Here is a 22,014-nt window from a genome sequence, read left to right on the forward strand (position 1 = left end):
TTACTCCAGTGGTAAAAAAATATCTTCTCCTAACTCTAACAGCTTAATCCTCTTTTTGATCTGAGAGATATCTACAGGAGGAAGAGAAATAAATCCAATACACTCAGTTAATTGCTCAGTGACAGATAATCTTTCCTCCTCCATTTTGTTTCTCTTCCATTAAAAAAAATAAGGAAATAAAAAGTTCTTAACTGAAACTGCGGAAAAAAATCTGCCGAGAGGATAACAGCATAATTAAAGTCAGGCCCAGCCTGATGCAAAATTTCATTTGCCATGTACAGAAGCAGCAGCTCAGTTGCCATCCAAAGCTCAGTGCACACAGAGCCTTAACAATCTAGAAGATTACACAGATTCTCCCTGTCTCTTTTCTCTTACTGTATCTCATCCCTTCATGTCTGTCACCTGTGGACTTTTAATTCATCAGTAGTTTCAGAAGGATGATCTCCACCTGTTAGTTTGCAGCCAACTACAATTAAACTGGCTCAGAAATAAAGAAATGTAATCCTAGCAGGAAGTAATGTGTTTATAAAGAGGATACATTCATATCCTGTAGGCAATGGCATAGTTGGGTTATAGGTGGTTACAGTCCCATCAGTAAGACTGATTAAATCACCCAAAGACACTCTGGAATGACAAATATGCTTAGATCCAGCTATTGCATAAATTATTTGTGTTGGTGACAAGCTTCTACAGCCCCTCATCACTCATCAACCTTTTGAGGGTGCACTCAGCACAGGAGGCAGAAGTGGCATTTCTTTGCCATGTTTTCAAGACAGACTCCTCTTCAGTTGTGGGTATCTGCAAAGCTACCTTTCCCCTCTGTCCTTCAGAAACACAACTCCTGATATCCAACAGCAAACCAGACATGAGATGATGTTTTCTTCCATTCCCCAGAATGAAACCCAGAGGCATGAAATAAATTGCAAGGTATGTTTCAGCCCTTCTGTCAAACCTATTTTTGTTTTCAAACAAGCAGGGAGATTTAAATTAACATGTCACTTAATCATCCAGGAGGAGCAACAGCTAATAACCTCTTTCAGGTATACAGAATAATAAGATATGTCCCACCACATCGTTTCTTTCCATCACATTGAGAAGAGAGAAGCTGTCCTGGGATCTTCATAGGCATATTTACCAGTGACCTGAAGGCAGGGCTGCATGGTGAGGGGGGATCTAACAGCAGAGCCACACTCAGGACCGAGCACAATGCAACCAGCACGGGCTTACTTATGGTAACAGGATAGAGGAAAATCCAAGGAGGTGCACTGGCTGCTTCCAGAGCAGCCATGAGCACTTAAGGGCCAACCAGGAATAATGGAGCACTGCAAAGAGAAATGGGTTGATTCTGGTTCTCCAGCATTTCCCAGTTCAAAGCACTTTCCCAGGGATTCTGGATGGTTGGCCATACAAATGCAATCAAGTCCTGATAAGTGACATGTGCCAAATGAAGCTGAGGGGTTCCAAGTAAGACAAGTGGTTCCTTAAATAATTTATGGAATTCCTTGTTCTAAGATGTCACAGGTGCTAAAAATTTTATCACACTCCAAAAGATATCGAGAAGGTCAGCTCAGGGAATATTAATCCTTTGGTATATACTACAACAAAAAGAAAATAATTCAGCTCCTCATACACCTTACACTGAAGGCTGAGGGTAACTTAAACCTTAAGAATGAGTGCTAGTTTAATATTAGAAGGAAGTGTCAGACATGGTAATCATTTCCATGTGGTCTTGGTGCCAGCCTGTTTGGAGCCATCATGTGGGAGCTGCACATACCCTCAGCTTTGAGCCTCCCTGGGACCTGCAAAGCAGCTGCACAGTTCCTTATATCTCTTTCCAAGTCCTGTTTTCTCCTCTTGTCCCTCTCCAGCTCTGCTTGCCAGAGGTACCAGAGATGTAAATGACTAATGAATGTTTCTCCCAATTAATATTTTGACATCTGGTAGTTTCAGAAGCAGACCTGAAGAGAGCAGGCATAGAAATTGGGAAGAATAAAAAGGAAAAGCAGTGTGATTTTCTCCTTCTTCCTTGCTGATGTACCCTTAGGGAAGATCATATAAGAATCAAGAAACTGTAAAATCCCAAAATGATAATCAGGCTAATTTAATGGAATACCAAGATCAGGAGAGTGTAATTACTGGTGCTAAATAGACTGAGAATTATTTTTCATAAAATGCTCATATTTTTACTTTTTATCAGACAGATTTTGGTTAATAGAATTCCAGACTAGAGGAAACAATCATGCTATTTTTATATTGCCAGTCACATTCTGACACTGGGACTGAGGTCAGGAAAAGTGCCCTGCACTCACTCTAGGACTGCCACACTGCTGAGGTCCCAGCTACCTGCTACATCCTCCAGTCACATCCACGCAGTCCCTCCCTTCTTAATCAGGGCGAAATCTTACACCATTGTGGAATGCTCCACAGAAACCAGAAACAGAAAAGAGAGTAAGGTCATCAGCACAATTTTGTACCGCATTCATACCTCTCATCAGGAAGTGTGCTTTCCACTCTGATGTGGCTGTCCTAGTTTCAGTCAGAAAATAGTATCTCAACACAATCCTGAATCACATAAGCAGATCTTCAGCACTGTCAGCAATGGGGAAGGAGGTGCCTATGCATGCTGAAATGCTACAGCTTCTGCCATGACTGACAAAGGAGAGATGAGTTTTTCTCATGGTGAAATGACTTAGGGAAGTCAGAGACAATGAAAATATTTTTCATATTTATGGATATTTTTCAAAGCTATTGAGAAATTAAACAGTCTAGCACAAACTTGCTGTAGAAAAACATTGCCAAAGCCACAGTCCTGAAAGAACTTTTATGTGTGCACACACCATAGCAAAGGAAAAGGAACAGAAAGTCGTGGCACTAAGGCATATGAAATGAAAAGACTGAATAACCTCCCCATAATGAGATGAAAAACCATTCATTCAACCCCACAAAATAGTAATACTTTGGAGCATTGCTGTTACTGCTCAGAATAAATCCTAGAAGTTCTGTGTTTCTTTAGGTTTTAGGCTGGTTGGTTTTGGTTTTATTTTTTCAGGTCAGTGGGTGAAACAATAGCCCGAGTTCAGTATGTACTTCATGCCAATTCGCTCCTCTATCATTCCATTAAAACACACTCAGCTCCTGAGCAAAAAGTTTATTTGTTCTACCTCTGACCCAAAATTCTCCCTTAGAAAACCCCTTTCCTATATAAGTTTATTAAAACAAGTTCATTCTAACAAGAGGTTTTAGTTTTAAATACCCAGAGTTTTCTTCTACTCTGCCAGCAGCCTATCCACCTTCATCAGTGGCCTGCATACAAAACTCCTGGGTTTCCCACCAAAGTTTCACAGAGGAAACCATGAGAAAACCTCCCTTTCAGCTCACAAAAGTAGTACTAGAGACACATGAAAGAGGAATCACCTCTTGGATTAATTTCTCAGAGAAATAAAAACAGGCACCATCTGCTCACATTGAATCCAAATAACTGCCTTAACAAATTGTTCACGGCCCAGCTCTTTCCTTTCGTCCACATATTGCATGATATGCTTTTAAATCATGAAAGTATCAAAACATTCCCTATAAATTGGTCCAACAGTCAAGTTCACACAAGTGAAAATCAATTATCTAGTAGTAATCCCATCAGCTCTAATCAACAGATGTTGAATACTCACTCTTTGATATTCCTACGAGTATTCCCGTCTCAGCAACACTGGCTTTTCATAAGGATCATTTGGGCAGACCAGCTATGAGATCCTTCATTATAAACAAGGACTCTGGGCTGTTCAGTTGTCCCAAAAGCAAACCAATTGGCTGATTTCAATTTGAGTAAGATGGGAAAGGGGAAATCAAAAGACAGAATATCTGAGAAGTACCTTATCTAGCTGCAACAAGACAATCAGACTTCAGCCTTTTTGTCCTTGAGTATGAAAGAACAGGAGTGAGAGAAGGTTTAGCTAGAAACCTTCCAGCACTTTTAAAGAAATCCAATTAAATTCAATAAAAGAATTGTATCAGGCTTTTCCTATTTAAGTAAGGTGGTAATTATTAACTCAATTTATCTCCATACCTCCAAAGAGAGCTCTCTGTGATGCTTCCCAGGTTGTAGTCATACAGCTTTGTCAGAATTAGAATCACCTAAAGGCAAAAGAAGAAATCATGATTAGTCTCAAACAATTACAATCTCACAGAACCAAAATGACCCCGGGGAGGGCTTAGGATTCCTTTAATGGGTGCTTAACATAATTGAATGAATTGTTAAAAGCATTTGCCTAAACTGACACGGAAAGAATTTGCAGATATATATGCTGAGCCAATTGGACCTTTTTTGTTCAGTTCCTCTGCATGACATCGACAACAGGTTCCTCCTGCAACCCCAGGAGGCAAGTGCAGTGGGAATGAGTTCAGATCTAGACAGAGTTTCAGGATACAAGAGATCTCGTATTCAGTAGAAATAGTTACTATTTTCTGCTCTGTTTCACAGACACTGAAGCTGCTGATCCTTTTCATAGCCGTGGTACACAGATAACCCACTGGCCTGTCTCCAGTCAAACACTTCTAGTTGCAGCAGATGATTTGACACAAGCCAATGATCACCAGTGGACTGCCTGGACACCAGGAAAAATCTTAATAAGGATAATAGTTCAACACCTACTACCCAGAACATCTGAAAAGCCTCCATCATCCTTGGAGTTTTTTAACACCTGGCTAGACAAACTCATAGCTGACCTGATCTATAGCTGGTGATAACAGTGCTTTGAGTAAAAGGTTGAACTGTGGACCTCCAAATATCTCTAACAATCAATGTTTCTGTAACTTCACTGAAAAGTTTTAGGTTCAGACAGAATGGAAGTGTTTCCAAGTTTATGACTTTTATTAGCTCTTTTGATAAACAGCTTTTCCCTCCTGCCAAAACAGGCACTTCTAGAATAAAATTATCTTACCAGGGGAGGAAAGCAATTTTAACAAAAAGAATTTGCAGCAAAAGATTTTAGCCTGCTCTTTTGTTAGTGTCTTTAAAAAGTTATTTCTGATTTCTAAGACGAGGGGCTTCTTTAACAAGATCTACATTTGGGACAAACTACCAGACCATTACTACTGCTATTAATTTATTCTGCACATCTCCCTGCCAGGTCACTGTATATCTTGTTCTTCTCCCTATCCCATTAAAACTGCAGTAAATTAGAGACCCCACTCTTACCTGACAAAACCACTGATCTATGTACCTGTTATTATTTTCAGCCTGGGTTCCTAAGAAATGAGGCTCACAGACACACAGTGCCCTGGTGCCTTGATAAAACTGCCAACTTCAACCACTTTGGCTGAGCAGCAAAGGAAGTTCAGTGCCCATCAGCCCAGTGCCAGCTGGCACCAGCTTGGCACAGGAATTGCCACATGGGGAGGAACAGACCTCACCACTGCCTTTTCCAAAGCCAAAAGCCCATCTACCTCTTACACACTGATTGCCCTGAAACAGCCACAGTGGTAATTGTCTCCTTCCAGTACCCTCAGCACAGAACAGCAGAAAGAGCAGGGGGCAGAGAACAAACCTCTCCTTCTACAAGACATTCTCCTTCTACAGCACAACTACTGCCAGCATGGAGAAAGGCTGCCCAAAGCATTTCCTATCTGCATGAGCACAAGCCATGTGTGGCTCACGGGGAAACTCACAGAGGAGCCAGGATCCCCCTCTGCTCCCCAGGGCACCCTGACTCAGACATCCCCTCGGCTCCCCAAAACCCCAGTGCTGGCAGCAAGGCGCTTCCCTCTCTCCTGGCAGGTCCCTCTTTGAAGAGGGAGCCAGGGTGGGAAGCCAGAGCTGGGGTGGGCACATATTCTTTGCCAAGGCTAATGCAAATCAGGGCTTTGTACAAGTCCTGTATTTCAATCTCCACCCTCCCAGGAATGCTTCTCAATGACAGCAGGGCAGCTGTCTGCTCCAGATACAGAGCTGTGTCACTGCCACCCCTCACAGCACCCTCTGGACAGGTTGCAAATCCCCTACTTAGCAAGTAAATCAAATCCAAGGGGAAGACCAAGGAAGGGGATGGGATGTGCACATAAAGCTGAAGGCAGCAGTGAACTCCACTCTTGCTCAGAGACATCACGTGGGAGTTTCACATAACCCTCAGCTTTGAGCCTCCCTGGGACCTGCACAGTTCCTTATATCTCTTTCCAAGTCCTGTTCTCTTATCCTGCTCCTGCTCTGCTTGCCAGAGGTACCAGAGATGTAAATGACTAATGAATGTTTCCCCCAATTAATATTTTGAGTAGTTTCAGAAGCAAACCTGAAGAGAGCAGACATGGAAATTGTGAAGAATAAACAGGAAAAGCAGTGTGGTTTTCTCCTTCATTATACTGGCTGGATCTTGGGGAAGATCATACAAGAATCAAGAAACACTTTCCCCATCTGTAAAATTCAAGAATTACTATCAGGCTAATTTTATGGAATACTAAGATCAGGAGTGTGCAATTACTCATACTAAACAGACTGAGAATTATTTTTCCTAAAATACTCAGATTTTTCACTTTTTCCCGAGCGATGAAAATTTAAAAATCTTACAACAGCCATGAAAGAAAACTCCACTGAGAATTTTAATCTCATCGTTTTTGGGGAGAAAAATTGTAATTGACATCCCAAAAAGAATATGAAATAAAAAAAAAAAATGAAACTGTCAATAGGAGAAATCAAAATATTTCCACTCCAGAAGGCTGAAATTTCTCTTTTGTTCTTTTTTTTTTTTTCACAATAAATTTCAGTAAAACCCACACAAACTTAAAGTTCTATAGTTGTCTTGGAACTGAGGGGGGAAAAAAGCCAGCTGCATTCCATCACAATTCTTTTTGATATAACTCTAATAATCCTTCTGCAGAGGCATCCCTGGACCCATCCAAACATGCGTGTCAGTTACTGACTAGCTACATTAAGAACCCTAAGCAACATTGCTATATCCTGACTTCCTAGTAAATTTAGGATAAAATCTTAGCATTTAACATTCCCAAAATTTGTATTTGACACCATGCTGTGGCAGACACATGCACCAGTTTCTGGATTAACATCTTCAATATCTTCACTTGGGGCAGGAACTATTATCCTTTGAATAGGTGCCTTATTTCAAAACCACGTAAGAGCTTTTTGTAGTAGAAGCTTTTTAATTTTGGAGACTCTGTATCAGCTTCCAAATGTCTTTATCTATGGTTTCAGCAGTCTCCTTGTGTCATTTTCTATGGTTCAAATACCAGTAATAGATCTGCTCAAACATATATGTGCAAAACAAACAAATCATTGGGCAGAAAATTAGTTATTTCTGCCCTAGAGGTCACTATTCTTTTTTCCCCTTTGCAATGATACTTCACTAACCTATGCAGGGCCATGATTTTGGATATATATACTTTTCCAGCAATCATTTTTCATCTTTGCTGTTCTCATTTCTTTGTTATTTAGCTTGCAAAGGTTAGTTCATTTTTAAGATTGTTTTTCTTTTTTCCCCCCACCCTCTGTGGCTGCCACTGTGTAGCACTGAGGAACCTAATGAACAGAGACATGCATATTACCTCCTTCTAAATGTCAGAATAGGGGCTGTGAAGAAGCACAGTAATGAAATGAAAATAGTGCCTCGCCTTTTCTTCATTTCTTGCTTTGTTTTTACTTTCTGTGGGACTGTGTTTTTCTCCTTTTTTTACCATTACCAATCAATTCAAGCTAACAAGAGCAAGAAGCAAAAAAAAAAAAACAAAACCAAGAAAAAACAAACTAGAAATAGAATGAAAAGGAATTAAAAATCCAGTCTTATTCCAGCTCTGCTGTGAATACAAATAGCCCTTCCTCTTGTGCAGAAACACAAGGCATCAGAAAGCCTGTTATTCATTAGGATCAGCACCTGAAGTGGATTATTCTTCCACAGCAGGTGGGAAAGAGAAAGAGAAACAAAACTTCATCACTTCTGCACTGACAGCTCAGAGCAAAAGATGTCTGATCCTGGGTTTAGCACATCCCAAAGTGAGTGCACCTACCAAGAGACAGAGCACTAAAAATGGGTTTAGTTACTCACATGAAGTGCAAGAAACAGACATCTGGGAAGGGAGCGTTCACAAGGCATTCACACCTGGCACAACATCATATTTTTCTTCAAACCATAAGAATTTTTTTTTTAAAAAACTATTTTGTTAATCAATCTTGACCTGTAACTGCTTTTTAAGGCTTGAGACGTGAAGGACCACCTATAGGTTTCAAAACATTAATCAGTGGCAGGCAGAAGAGATTGCTCTGTGAACTCATTAGATTAGGCCCTAGGAAGATCTTTGCTATCACAGGAGAAATTCTAGGCTCGACATGGCTAAATTTTTCCCAGACCTACTTTGGCTTACGGTGATCCATGCTGTCTCACCATACCCATCCTTGCATTTCTGACCCAGGTTTACAGCTGGCTTAGATCTTTGTCTTGACCCTGTTTTCAACTATTCTGTAAATACTTCTAGCAAGGCTCCCTCAGGATATGGGCCAGAGTTTGGCCTTTACCACAACACAAGTTCCAAATGTAACTACATGGATTTCTCACCTGGCAAAAAAAAAAAAATATATTTCTCTTATCAAGCAGTACTGAACTAGCTGGCCAGGAAGGTAATGGAATTCTGCACTCTGCTACTGATCAGGTTCATAACTCACTGGGAAGGAAGCAACAGGCTGCACTCTGTGCCACTGTAACTCATCTGGGGCTGTGACATGTGTCCTCAAAGCAAATCAGACAACACTGCCACAGAAACCAGCACTGAGGAACTCTCAGCTCGCTGGGTCAGGCAGCTGTAACACTCCCCAGTACTCACTGACCATGCCAAATTTATTCCTGGGAATGCTACATGAGTACTGTGTCAAAAGACGTCCATACTCATTCAAGCTCAGCTAAACAAGGACATGGACTACAACAATCGCTGTGTTCGAGGTTTGATCACCATTATTAAAGACCCAGTACACGAGACAGTCTGTGATAATCCAACTCAAGTTCATTTACACCAACAGAGCTCTTATCTTCAATACATTTTATCAGAGGTATTCCCATCACCATCCCCAGGTCCTCTGCTTTCCATTTTACACAGCACAACAGGGTCTAAATACATAACAAACAATTTCATGGCTTTGTAGTGATAGAAATTTTTTCCAAACAGAACACCACCATCAAATTTCTAAAGGTGTCCACTGTAGCTTCTTGGGCCCTGAATTTTTCAATGTTACCTCTAGACTAAACTAACCCCATGCCAGAAAAAATGACCCCTATGGGGGCCTTGAATCCTACAGGATTCAAATGCAGATTTCAAATTATGATAGAAGAACTGAACCTCTACATTAATGTTTTCAGACTTTCATGCTTTACATGTATTTTTGCATGTATTTCAGTCATGGCTTCAGCTGTCCTGGGCTAATCCACAGCATTAAAAACCATGTATTAGTCTGCTTTCCTGACTTTCCTGACATCAGCTCTCAGCATGAGTTGTGCACAGACTGCTCATCAACATTTTGTTGAAATCATTTGGACATGGTGTATTTGATAAAATATTTCTAGGACTTGACTGCTAGCCACTTAGAGCAGCTTTCTAAATCAGTTTCTTGTGAGGACTTTTGATGTGGTGATCAGATATCTCCTTTTGACCACTGAAATCCCAGGAGAATAAAAAAAAAAGGAAGGTTCCCCTGCACCCCCCATCACCTTTGCAACCCAAGGAAAACCTTCAGGATGCTATTCTGTCCTGACTCCTTATCCAGAACCATGGATTTTAACATCTCAAGCTGCTATCTTCCATGCCTTGGGAGCATATTAATTTCCAGCATAAGAGAACTGAGCTGGGTCTTCACAACTATACCTTTGGTTCTGTATCAGAACTAGTAACGTAGGAGAAGGCATCTACTTTCAGCCACGTGCCAGCTCCACACTCTGCACTAGGAGCTGAGCTCAGGAGCTGAGCTTCAGGATGTGTCACAGCTTGAGGAAAGAGCAGCTGCCACAGTCTTCTCCTGTGGTGCTTTCCACTCATGCAAGGAGCACGCAACACATGCAGAGCTGCTGGAACTCAACACACCCCATCTGCACTCTGGCTGCTCTGCTGTTAGCAGCTGAAAAGGTTTAGTCATAGGCACTGCCTCACACAGAGACAGGCAGCCTGAGATGTAACTAATGTGTTAATAAAGTATTGTAATATTTTACATACAGCTATGTAAGAAATGGTAGCTAGATTTAATGGTGTAACTATATTTGCAAGACTCTCGTGATGAAACTGTCACGCTGCCTTCTAACTGGGAGGAGAGAAACAAATACCTAGGCACAATCAAGACAGTTTAAGTACACCTCAATGAGCAGTGATCCATGAATCCCTTATTAAACTCTAGAGATCCCTTCCATCGCCTACTTAACAGGAACGCAAGTCAATAACAAAGAAGCACTAAATTAAGCTTTCACGAGCTTGCTGGTCTGCTATAATTGAGCAGAAAACTAAAGGACTTGAAGTTTCTCTATGCATTATGAGTCAATAAACCATCATTCTCAGGCTGTCTTGTTTGAGAGTTTGCACATTTGAAAACTGGAAATAATTGGGTACCCATCTGTTCCCTTCTTCATTTCTACTTTCCCAATATCACCCAGAACCCTGGGACTGTAAGTAAGGGGGAACACAGCCAGAACACAGGAATATTCTCAATGAACTCTTCGATGAGACAGCTATGTGAGGGAAATGTTTCCAAATAAATTCACAAATAAGCCTGAATAATTCACGACTGAGAATTTTACAGGCTGCTCATGAATAAAAAAAAAAACAAACAAACAACAAATTTGAGAGAGCTCATTATTTGGGGCAAATTACTTATACAAATACTGTTCTTCATATTATTTTTAGCAATTTCATACCAGCTAGCAGTATCACAGACTCTACCAAGTACTCAAGCAGCAAGAACAATAGAGTCACAAAGACTTCTGTGGTTTGCTTTCCACATGGACTGCAGATCAACAGGGGTGCAATGACAGAGGAGGACAACCACACAGTTATACAGCTAAACTACCAATCCTCCATTACACCAATCTCTGTTACAAAGAACCCATAAGGTAAAATTCCTTCATTTTTCTGCATCCATCAATGAACAGAAAAAAGGCCCAATATTGCCCACTATTCTACCTGTAACAAGAGAGAGAAGTTCAGAGAGAAAGCATTAAAAATTGTCCATGTAGGGGGTGGCTCTTCCCTTTAATAACTTCTGTAAGTCAGTAGATTACACTCTTCCTATTTCAAAAACTATTGCAACTATTGTCCCTGATAATAAAAGGATCAGACAGAGCAATCAAGGATGATCAAAGATGTGGAATGACCTTTTTTTAGTGAAAAATTACTCCAACTATCAATCCAAGAAAGAGACAAAGGAGGTATGAAAGACATCTGTAAAGTCATGAGTGCGCTTATTTTATTATTCACTACTTTTCAGCATACAGGACCAAGCAAACCTGCGAGGTTAAAAATATTACATATATATGAGTAGGGAAGATCGTTCCCACTTTGTGGATACCAAAAGTTTTCTATATGCTCATGGGGAAACAGAAGTTCAGGGGAAAAAACAAAGTGCATTGAGGTCAATTAAACAAAACTATATGTAGCAATGTTTGCGCAAGATTTCCCAGGTACACAATCTTAGCCACTTTTAAAGAGAATATGGCCAATTCTTTCATTTTTATAACTATCATAGGTAGCTTTAGGACTCATGAACTTAGGTAAATTTGTTCTAGTTATCCCTACTTTTGGCATCTATAAAAACCACCGTTAGGCCAGAAATTCAATGCCTGCCAAACACGGATACCAGTATTTCCTTTCTGAATCTTGTATAATTCAATCAGTAGAGCAAGATGTATGGCAGTTTCTATTAAACTCAGCTTACAGGGGTCCCTGGCATGGTGACAACTTTTAAAATAGACAGCAACACAAATTACTATAAAGAGAGGCAAAATGCAGCATCTTTCTCCCTCAAACCTTTTGAAGATAGCTCCAGTCTTCATGGTTGTTGTTGCAATGAAACAAATTTTTACAATCTGAAAAGAATTTATAATACTATCACCACCAAAGCAGAGAGAAGCAGGCAGTAATAGCTAAAGCCAGAGGTCAAGACACTGAGTTACTGCTTTTCCTGCCTTTGAAAAGGACCCAAACCTAGGCCTATCGCATTCCAGAAAAACACCTTGGCCACTGGCATGCTGATTAACTTATAAAGTAGAATTAATTCCCTGCTCTGAGTCCTTTTTTTCCACGCTGAAATCCCCTTTCACTAATTCCTCTTTCATTCAATAAGAATCTGCTTCATGGAAATATTTCTGAACAGTTCTAAACATGATTAACTAAGCCAAAGAACCAAACACAAACCCAATAAATTAAAGGAGCAAAAGGAAAACTTAGCAAGTAAATTACTGTAGGGAAAAAAACCCAGAGATACTCAGGTTTCTAAGAAAATGTAATTTTCCAAAACCAAATTTCTTCCAGTGGCAGAATCAGGCAGGAAAGATGGGAAAGAGGACCAAAACAATGGAATAGACATCCTGTCATCTTGAAATGTTTTCAGACAAAAGCAAATAATTATGAAAGAGACAGAGTTTCATTTCAGAAGACAAAAGCTGGTATAGAAAGAATCGATTACACACTATAATTGCATTGATGCTTAAAAGCCATTAGCATGAGAGCTCTGCACATGTTTCAAGAGGGAAATGTATGTAGTCTTCTGTTTATTCATTTCACTGAATGCCCACATAGGCCTTTAGGGGATTATTTCAGAATTAAGACCAAAGGAGGGAAAAGCCCAAAACCACTTGGAAACAAAATTCTTCTTTTACACCCCATTGTATTCACTTCCAGTCAGCAGCTTGTGCTTAAACATGCAGACACTGCCAGTGACTTGGAGTGGACACCCGGAAAGGGTGGAAGGGTTAAGTGGAGAAAAGCACTTTGCTGTTCTGTTCCTGGCCTGCTCCTGGCTTGCTATTGAAACACTCAGAAACATTACAGAGGCTCCAGGCTTTGCCAAGGGACAAAGATTTCAAGTGCTGAGAAACATTTCTGAAGGAAACTTGGAAAGCCAACAGATCTACAAGTAAAAACTTTTTACCAAGGAGTTTCTCAGACACCTGATTTCATGTGCAAACTAGGACAGCAGCATAGCCAGTGGCAGCTAAAAGACAGCAGCACACAGTGCTCAGAAAGAGAGGGAATACGCAAGGAAAGACATGAAAACGTGCCAGTCAGCCAGTAGGATCCTACTTTGTAAGCACTATTTATGGTGGTGCCTTTCTAGTTAAGACCCACAAGTTCCTAAAGGATTTAGAAATACCCATGAACTCCAAACACACACTGTTTTTCCCAAACCAGACACAAGCCTCTACTTGAACATAATTTACCCAACTCTATCTGAAGAAAGCATGAAGAGAAAAATAGCCCAAAAGGCAACCAAGGTGAGAAAGTCTGAAGATAGTTATCCTTGGGAAAAGAACCATGTCCTGGGGAAAGACTGGGGGTGGGTTGTAACAGCACGGGCAGATGGTGACTTGCTGCTACCTTCCCAAAAGTGTCTCCAGATGAAGGTGTTTGGGCAGCCACAGTAACAACCCACAGCCCACACACACAGCCACGGAGAGCAGTCAGCAAATGGAAGCAGGAAGGGTGTTTGTATGGAGATCCAACAGGGATTATTGCAGTCAAACACCGAGGGGGTCCAGGGACAACAGACAAAACTGTGCGGAGGGTCCAGGGTTATATATGGACTAAAGGGGGCGGATTGAAGGGTCAGGGTCCAATGGGAAGGGGTAGAAGTGGTGCACAGGCGGGGTTAGGGACAGGAATAACCAATAGGAGAACAGGGACAGAGGCTGCACCAAACTGGGGCCAATGAGGAAACAGAGAAGAGAGAGCATTCCAGGGAAAATGCATATAGGATAAACTGGGGCTGAGCAGGGATGAGATAAACTTGGTGAACCAATGGGGGAACAAACTTAACAAAATGTTAACCTATAACTGTGAAGATCTGTGGGAGAGAGGCCAGCCTCGGAGGCACTATTCACTGCTTCCTTTCCATGATTGGGATACAGGGATTCTAGTCACAGGATTTTGGGCCTCCACAGTGGGGGATACACACAATCAAAAACCTGGGATTTATACAACACCAGATTGTTTACTCTGGAGCTCGCTACAGAATATAAAAGTGAAAAATTAGCATGCAATGAATAATTTATTTAGCACTTTACTATTGTTTCAACAAATCACTTTCATGAAAGCAATGTGTATTCAAGCAATAAATCACTGTTTAGCACTCTGGCACAAGCAAAAGATAATACTTGACAGTATTATTGAGTGATGTTGCATGGCCACAAGGCAACTACAACAGAGATAAGGATGATATCCTTGAATAATAGACTGCCTTCCTTCCACTCCAGGGAAGAAATTTGATCTTTAAGGTAAAACTTTCATCCTGGGGCAGCAGGGATAGTGAAACTTAAGACCATAAGGTGCCTTTTGTCCTAAGGTCCCCAAAGTGCCCTAAAAACATTAATTGATCACTCTTTACAAGAGCTCTGGGATATAAGTTGGTTTTATTACAAACATCAAACCATGCAGAGTTCAGAAGAGTTTGTTACAGGAGGCATGGTGAGAATATCTATCCTGACGAGCCCCTTGGTCTTCATTCTTGAAATCATTTTTCCCTGTCCTCTAACAGAGGAAGACTTGGCTTCACAAGGTCCTGACCTGCTCTGTTAAGTCACAACTTCCACGCTGTCTAGCTCTAAAAGGACATGAGCCAAAGTTTTCTATTCCACTTCTTGCAATCCTACTCGATTTTTCATCCACACAGATGGGAACATAGACTTTTTCAACTGATCTTCAGTCAGTGATGAACAACACTACGTTAAAAGACACAAGGTATATTTTCTGGAAACTGAGAAAACAAACAAGTCTGGTGCAAAGATTATTTTTATTCTGCACAATGTTTTGCTGCACTGTTGGGGACACCTATTCTTCCAAACACTGGTTCCTCCAAAAACACTCTCTGTGATTCCCTATGCATCTTACACTAACAAATGTTAATAAAATGCATCACTCCAGTGACAAACTCATCTTATGGCAACCCCATATTAATGGAGTTAAATTAGAAATTAATTTGGCTCAGGCCTAAGATTCAGAAAGTGCCTTATGAGCTGTCTGCCAACACTAACTTGGTAACTTATTACTCCTAAATAGTCGTAAGATGAAGAATCAAGTCCTTGTGCTCTCTGCTTCTCCCAAATCAGCAGAAATCTCAGGGCCAAATTAGCACAACACTTTACTTTGTGTGTTAATCACATGAACAACATAAAGCAAGAATTTAGTGCACTTGGTTTGCTATGAACAAACAGGACAAACCATCCATTCAGTTTGCAGTCACTGGTCTCCACAGGCCAGGAAATGGCAGGAATTGGAGTAACACAGGGCTTTCTAATGTCTCCTTGCTCTAGAAAGAGACAGGGTAGAAGGTAAGGACAACTAACCTTAATTAATTAGATGTCTTAATCACTGAAAATTAAATCACTCCAGAGGATTTGGAGGAGTGAGCCCAGTCTCAAACAGAGACATTTCAACCATCACAGAGTACATTTTGTCATTTGACAAATTACAATATATGCTTGATTAGGCAAGAGAAGTTCTTCAGTTCCCTGCATTCTTCCACCCACTCTGGCTGTAACAAAATATGCCATCAGCAATTGTTTATATGAAGCTGGAAGGTGTCTCGAGGCCAATTATAAGGCAAAGGTCATATTTTCCAAGCTGTTTATAGACAGTAATTTGTAAATCTGTAATGTCACATGTTGTAAATAATTCAAGGTGGGAAATTTAAACAGTTAATAGATCATCAATTCTTCACTTTCCCACCTTCTCTCTTTCTCCCCAAGGAGCTGTTAAACCATGCTTCATCTGAGTATATTCCTTGAACCTCAGACTCAAAGGTTTCCATTTGTTTATGGGAAGAAACTTAGGATGGTTAGATGTGAGTAATCCCATAACAGGCACCCAGGGATCATAACAGACATAAAGTGCACATTTCAGACTTGGGATATAAATTGCTGTTAAAGGTCTACTCTCACTGGGGCTCTATATTCTGTAAAACAGGTTGATGCTGCCAGAATGAAAACTGTTGTATTTTAGCAAAGAGAAGTGGATTTAGTCAAAACAACTTGTTAAATGAAGATATATACAAAGTAAGATTTCCTCCAGCTCTTTTGGGGGATAAAAACAAACAAACCAACCAGACACACAAAACCCTGTCACCAAAACATTAATTACAGGTTATTTCTTTTTTTCATCACACTACCCCCATCTGATTTACAGCACCAGTTAACGATGAAGGAGCTCCCATGGGTGTCATCAACTCTGACAGCAAGCCAGGGCAGGGCTAATAACATGTACAAGCATCAATATAACAACAGTGTAAGGGGTTTGCACCTTGGAAATCTGCACCCATCTGTTGCTGCATTCCCACCTAGGATTCCCATGGAATTTGTTTTGGCAAAACAACACTCCGAGAAACTGAGAATGTCTACTGATGTACAGCACTGATGCAGATTTCTTCAGGAAGCAGATCACACAAACCTTCAAGCTGCATGTTCACATTCCCACAGAAAAACTGAAGTTGTGGCTATTATGACAAAGTACATCCAACAGAAGTTAATTATTCCATCTTGTAGTTGGCCATACTATTTATAACTAATATATGTAAGACAATACATTTAGCAGCACTGTGGCCCAAAATGGTCAGCTCTCAAGCTTAAAAAACAAACAAAAAAGGTTTTTATTATTTAGAAGGTAATTTATTGCTTTCTACGTCTTTCGCTCCCCTTCAAACTTGAGTCTTCCATTTCCTTTGCTACAGTTTTTAAGCATGTTCGCTGCCTCCTACTTATAAAATAAAAAGAAAGGCACGTGTCTGTCTGCTGCAGAGGGTTCATCTCTGAAAGTCAGGGGGCAGGACACTTGCACCTCACATCTCCTTCTTCCCCCGGCACATATTTTATCAAGAAGCTACCTCAGAAGGAGAGGAAAGTCAAAGTATATTACAAGCCAACACACAAAAATCTTATTAACCCACTAAGATGTGTGACTAAGATCCTATTATCTGAAGGATAAAAAAACTAAGCTGCCTTCTGCCTATATCCTCAGAGCTTTGGCAGAACGCACAGGAAACTGCACAGTGACTGGTGAACTTCACTTTTCCTTCTTTTCCTCCTCTCTCACTGTCAAGTGAGATGTAGGAGGAGATATTCTTATTTTTATATATATAAACTACCTAAGTTCAGAATTTTCATGTGGTGTTTTGAGAGTGAAAGAGCCAAGTCAGATTCTGACTTCCCCTCTCAGCACAGGGGAAAAACAAAGGACAAAAGGCTCCTGGGTAGAAGCCCATTACCAAATCTGCAACAACCAAACCACTGACCTTTTTACAACATCTGACCAGTGCTGTCATCCAGGTTCAAAAGTGATGATTAAAATCATCCTGTGGAAGTAGATGTGCTTTAGACTTCAGACATTGTAAGAAAACAGCACTGGTTTGGTCATTCCCTCTAGTGAGAGTACCTTTGATATCTAAAAAAACCCCAAAACTCTCTTACATTAAAAAAAAGTATACCAACACGTGGGAGGAACGAGGATTTCTTTATCCTTTCTTTACTTCTTTATTTCTTTAACCCCAGAACTTACACACCCACACCCCAATTTCCCTGATGGTTTTGCCATATACCCCTTATTTAAGCTTGTTAAAAACAAAAAACAATGTACTGGCTGTCATTTTAAAAATTCCTATAACTTGAGAGAAACTTCTATTAGTGCTTACCAACAAAACTAACCACCCTGCCTGAGGTGTGTAGCACAGAAACGTGGCCCATTCCTCTCAACACACTGCAGGGAAGTGTATTCTTTCATCATCTGTATCAATGCAAAAGTAAAAGCTGAAGGAAACACAATTTGAGTTCTCAGAATTTCAGACTAATAAAAACCTTCTGGACTGAAAATTTGGGGTTTCAGGATTTCTGGGTATTTTTTAAATTAAGCTTGTTAACATTACACAAATAACATCCTACAGATGTTACAGAAGTACTGATTCTCAAACTCGATAGGCAAGAGTCATCCTTGAAAGTCTAACAAGGGATTCAAACACTTGAAGCTCTGGCAAGTCAAAGATAATCTGGGGGCACTAGAGAGCATTGGCTTAGAGACTTAATTTCAGAAGCACTCAACAGCTTGAAAATTATATTTCAACTCTCAGGTACTGCTTTTCTACCAAAAACCCCACTTCATTTCTGAGTACAGACCTGCAGCAAAATAAGCACCTCTCCCACTTACACATTTCTGCTTTTTCAATGTTGCACTCCCAAATTTTAGTCAATGTTGCACTCCCAAATTTTAGTCCACTGATCTTTTCACTCAGCCCTACTCAGCCTCCCCCAACAGCAAACCAATCAGCTCTTGCCCTCAACAAGGAAGGGTTTTAAAGACCTGAATTTTACCCCAAAGCTGGACATTGCATGCATATCTCTCTCACTTGCATGCCATTACCCCCAAAACACACTAGAGAAATAGCATGGATTCATTTGTTATAGCCCTGAAATATTTCTAAAGGAAACTTTCAGCCCTATCACCAGTTCACTGATCCATCCAAATTTGTCTTACATTTACAGTCAGCCATTTATCAAGACAAGTATGAAATAAAGCTTAATATACCATTCCCTTTGACTTACATTTTACATTTGACACATTTGCCTCCATGGGAGCACACACCATTTTTTCCTCACTGTCTCTTCTGCTTGCCCAACACCTGTCCTCAAGGAGAATGATATTTCTGTATTTCTGCCTTTAAGCTACAAAAGCAACTGAATAAACCAGCCTTATGTAAGAAAAATATTCTCATCGTTTCACCTACCACCTTTATCCTCAGCTGCTTTTTCCACTCAGATCAGTAAAGAAAGTAGATTATTAGCCTTTACCCTTGGCTTGCCATTAATCAAGTAGCTCAGTGTTGCACCATAAGCACCACTAGCACTTTATATTCCCCAAAAGGATTAAAGAGGGAAAAATTAACCTGGTACCACTCAATGTGTTTCCAGTGGAACACCAGTAATTTCAATCAGTTGGAGGATACCATGCAGGGAAGACAAGACATTCTTGGGAATTCTTACAGTGGGAATAGTGCACTCCAAGGACCAGAAGAAAGCAGAAGAACATGAGGAATTATTGCCTCCAGCTTCCTTCAATGAAAGATTTGCCTCACTAAGAAACAAACAGCTGGGAAAACCCAAACCAAAAAATGACATAAACAAGGGCTGCAACTCTTGCCTCCACTTGCACTCAAGTCTCAAGTTCAGGAGCCCTGAAAAAGAACTTTATAAGCTGCAGGAAGCTCAGCTCTCCAAGGGCTTTTTCTTATTCTTTTTCTACTGCAGAAACAGTTTCATGCATACATTTGAAGGCTTCCCCCCAAACTGAAATAAATAAATTCTGTTAGTACTGAACTTAGCAAAATCAAACCTGTCAGGAAAACTAATAACACTTCCTAATTTGAAAAGGACAACCCTGATGCTCTTTGCACCATGCTCACAAAAAACACACACACCTGAGAGCAGAGGGTGACTGGGTAAGAAATGCTGCACGTTACCCTTCACTGTGAAAAAGCTCCCTCAGTTTTATCACTGGCCTTGAAACCTCTGCTCTACTAAAGACATATCTGATGCTACAGGAAGGGCTTATATGCAATTTTATGAAATAACAAAATCTTGCTTTCCTATTTTTGTTAAAAAATTCAAAAACTATTAAAAGCATATACACCTTTCATCTGGAAAAAGTTTCATGACCCTATAAGCTGTCATGACTTTACTTCAACAGTGAAGATGTAATACCAAAATACAGCATTATCAGACAGTGGCATCTCTTTTTAATGGGGTAAGTTACCAGTGTGAAAAGGTATCAGCTCTACAGATTTAGTTGTGACAACCAAAAACAAAATTCAGTCCTGAGTAATGAGCTTCCTATCATTATAAAAGGGTTTATCACTGTACAAATGCATCTAAAGATTAAAGACTACTCAGCTGAAACTCACTGACATGTCATTAAACCAGTAAAATCTTTCCATGAAAACTGTCTTATCCTTTTTAAGCCAGTTTCTTCCTCAGTAGGAAAACGAATGTTAAGCATTTTAGAAGGTGATTAAAGCAAAACCAAGCTGAAAAATAAAAATGCCACATTGTTTCCCAAAGAAAGAACTCAGGTCCTCTGGCTTTCATTTCCTACACAGAGAAAATATGCTATTTAGTGTTATCTACATGTTAAATTTGAAAAGGTGCTGCAAATATCAGCACAAAATGAACCAGAACATTTTGCTGGAAAAGAAACAGATGAAGAGGCAGTAATTCTGGTTCACCAACACGAATGCTAGGAAAAGGTAGGCAACCTGGAGTCAGAGACAGATCTAAAAAGTTTTTTGTTGTTTTCTGCCAGCTTTTCCTATTCCTTCCTCCCTCTGTATGCAGAAAGCAAAGTGATTTCCTGTGTCAAACCAATACAGTGACAAGAAACTACACCTGGCAGAGAGAGAAAGGCACAAAGTGAATGCAATCCCGACCATCAGCTGCACAAAGCACAGCTCAGCCCAGCTGGATGCAGCAGCACTGAAACACAGGATGGCACAAGCAGAAACCTCATGCTGAATTTTCTTTTGGGTTGTCTCTACTAAATTTGTCGAACTGCACGGAGAAACCCCCCAGTGCTCACCCCCAGAGCCCATCCAAACCATTGGTGTGCTCCCCAGAGGATCAGCTCCTGAGAGAACCGACAGGTAAGAGCTGCAGCACACTGATGTCTGTCCTCATGTTTGTATCTGAGTGTCCGAAGGAGGGCAACAAAGATGGTGGAGGGCCCTGAGGGGAAGTCAGGAGGAGCAGCTGAAGTCACTTGGTCTTTTCAGCCTGGAAAAGGTGAGACTGAGGGGAGACCTCACTGCAGTTACAGCTTCCTTGTGAGGGGAAGAGGAGGGACAGACACTGATCTCTGCTCTGTGGTGACAGTGACAGGACCCGAGGGAATAAGAAGAAAGTTGTGTCAGGAGAGGTTTAGGTTGGACATTAGAAAAAGGGTTTTTTCCCCAGAGGGTGATTGGGCATGGGAACAGGCTCCCCAGAGAAGTGGGCACAACATCAAGCCTGACCGAGTTCAACAAGTGTTTGGACAGTGCTCTCAAGGCACAGGGTGTGACTCTTGGGGTATCCTGTGCAAGGCCAGAAGCCAGACTCAATGATCCTTGTGGGTCCCTTCAGTATATTCTGTGATTCTGACATTTAAATTCTAACATCACTCACAAGTGAGAAGCTGCACAAGCTGGGGTTACTCCAAAAAAAATCCCTTTCTCTCAATTGTGACGATGTGTGCAAAAACCTCAGGAGGGAGCAGAGCAGCTCCTGGTCAAACGGCACTGACTGTTTAGGACAAAACTCTGACACTCTGCTGTCTTTTCCAGACCCACTGTGCTCACTGTCCTTACATTTCTGAAATTGCTCTCTGCCATGGGGAAGAGTGATCCATCCCACCACGTTCACTGCACCAAAGGACGAGCTAATTTGGAAAAGGCCGCTAGGTAAATAAAGCACAACTGCAGCTTGTGCAGATGCAGAAATCATGGTCATCATTTCCACACCCAATTATCCAGCTTGCACTGGCAATTACACTAATTCCCTGCACAAATTAGACACAGCACTGCATGAGCACATTGTTTATGCAGTAATCTGCATTTCCAATTATTACTGGTTTTTTAAATTGACCCTAAAGCTTTTAGTGGCTGATATTGAGACCCTGGAAAGCAGGAAGAGCAGTAGGCAATGTTTTTTTCTAGAGATGTACATTCATTTTATAGAGACACTTCTGTTTTGCTGGATAACAAATTCACTTACTTCTTTTTCACTTCCTGAGGAACAAAGTTCTGCTTTCTGCCTTTAAGTACTT

General features: G+C 40.7%; 1 protein-coding gene across 2 annotated transcripts in view; it reads right to left on the reverse strand.

The window, feature by feature from the left end:
* Positions 1 to 22,014, reverse strand: part of SORCS1 (sortilin related VPS10 domain containing receptor 1) — a 261,108-nt gene that overhangs the window by 173,486 nt on the left and 65,608 nt on the right. For both annotated transcript variants that reach the window (XM_058841926.1, XM_058841925.1), the window contains exon 2: positions 4,061 to 4,128. In XM_058841926.1, the coding sequence (XP_058697909.1) occupies positions 4,061 to 4,128 (68 nt within the window). The remainder of the gene's footprint in view (positions 1 to 4,060; positions 4,129 to 22,014) is intronic.

Source organism: Poecile atricapillus, chromosome 6 (assembly GCF_030490865.1).
Source record: "Poecile atricapillus isolate bPoeAtr1 chromosome 6, bPoeAtr1.hap1, whole genome shotgun sequence".
Classification (NCBI taxonomy): domain Eukaryota; kingdom Metazoa; phylum Chordata; class Aves; order Passeriformes; family Paridae; genus Poecile; species Poecile atricapillus.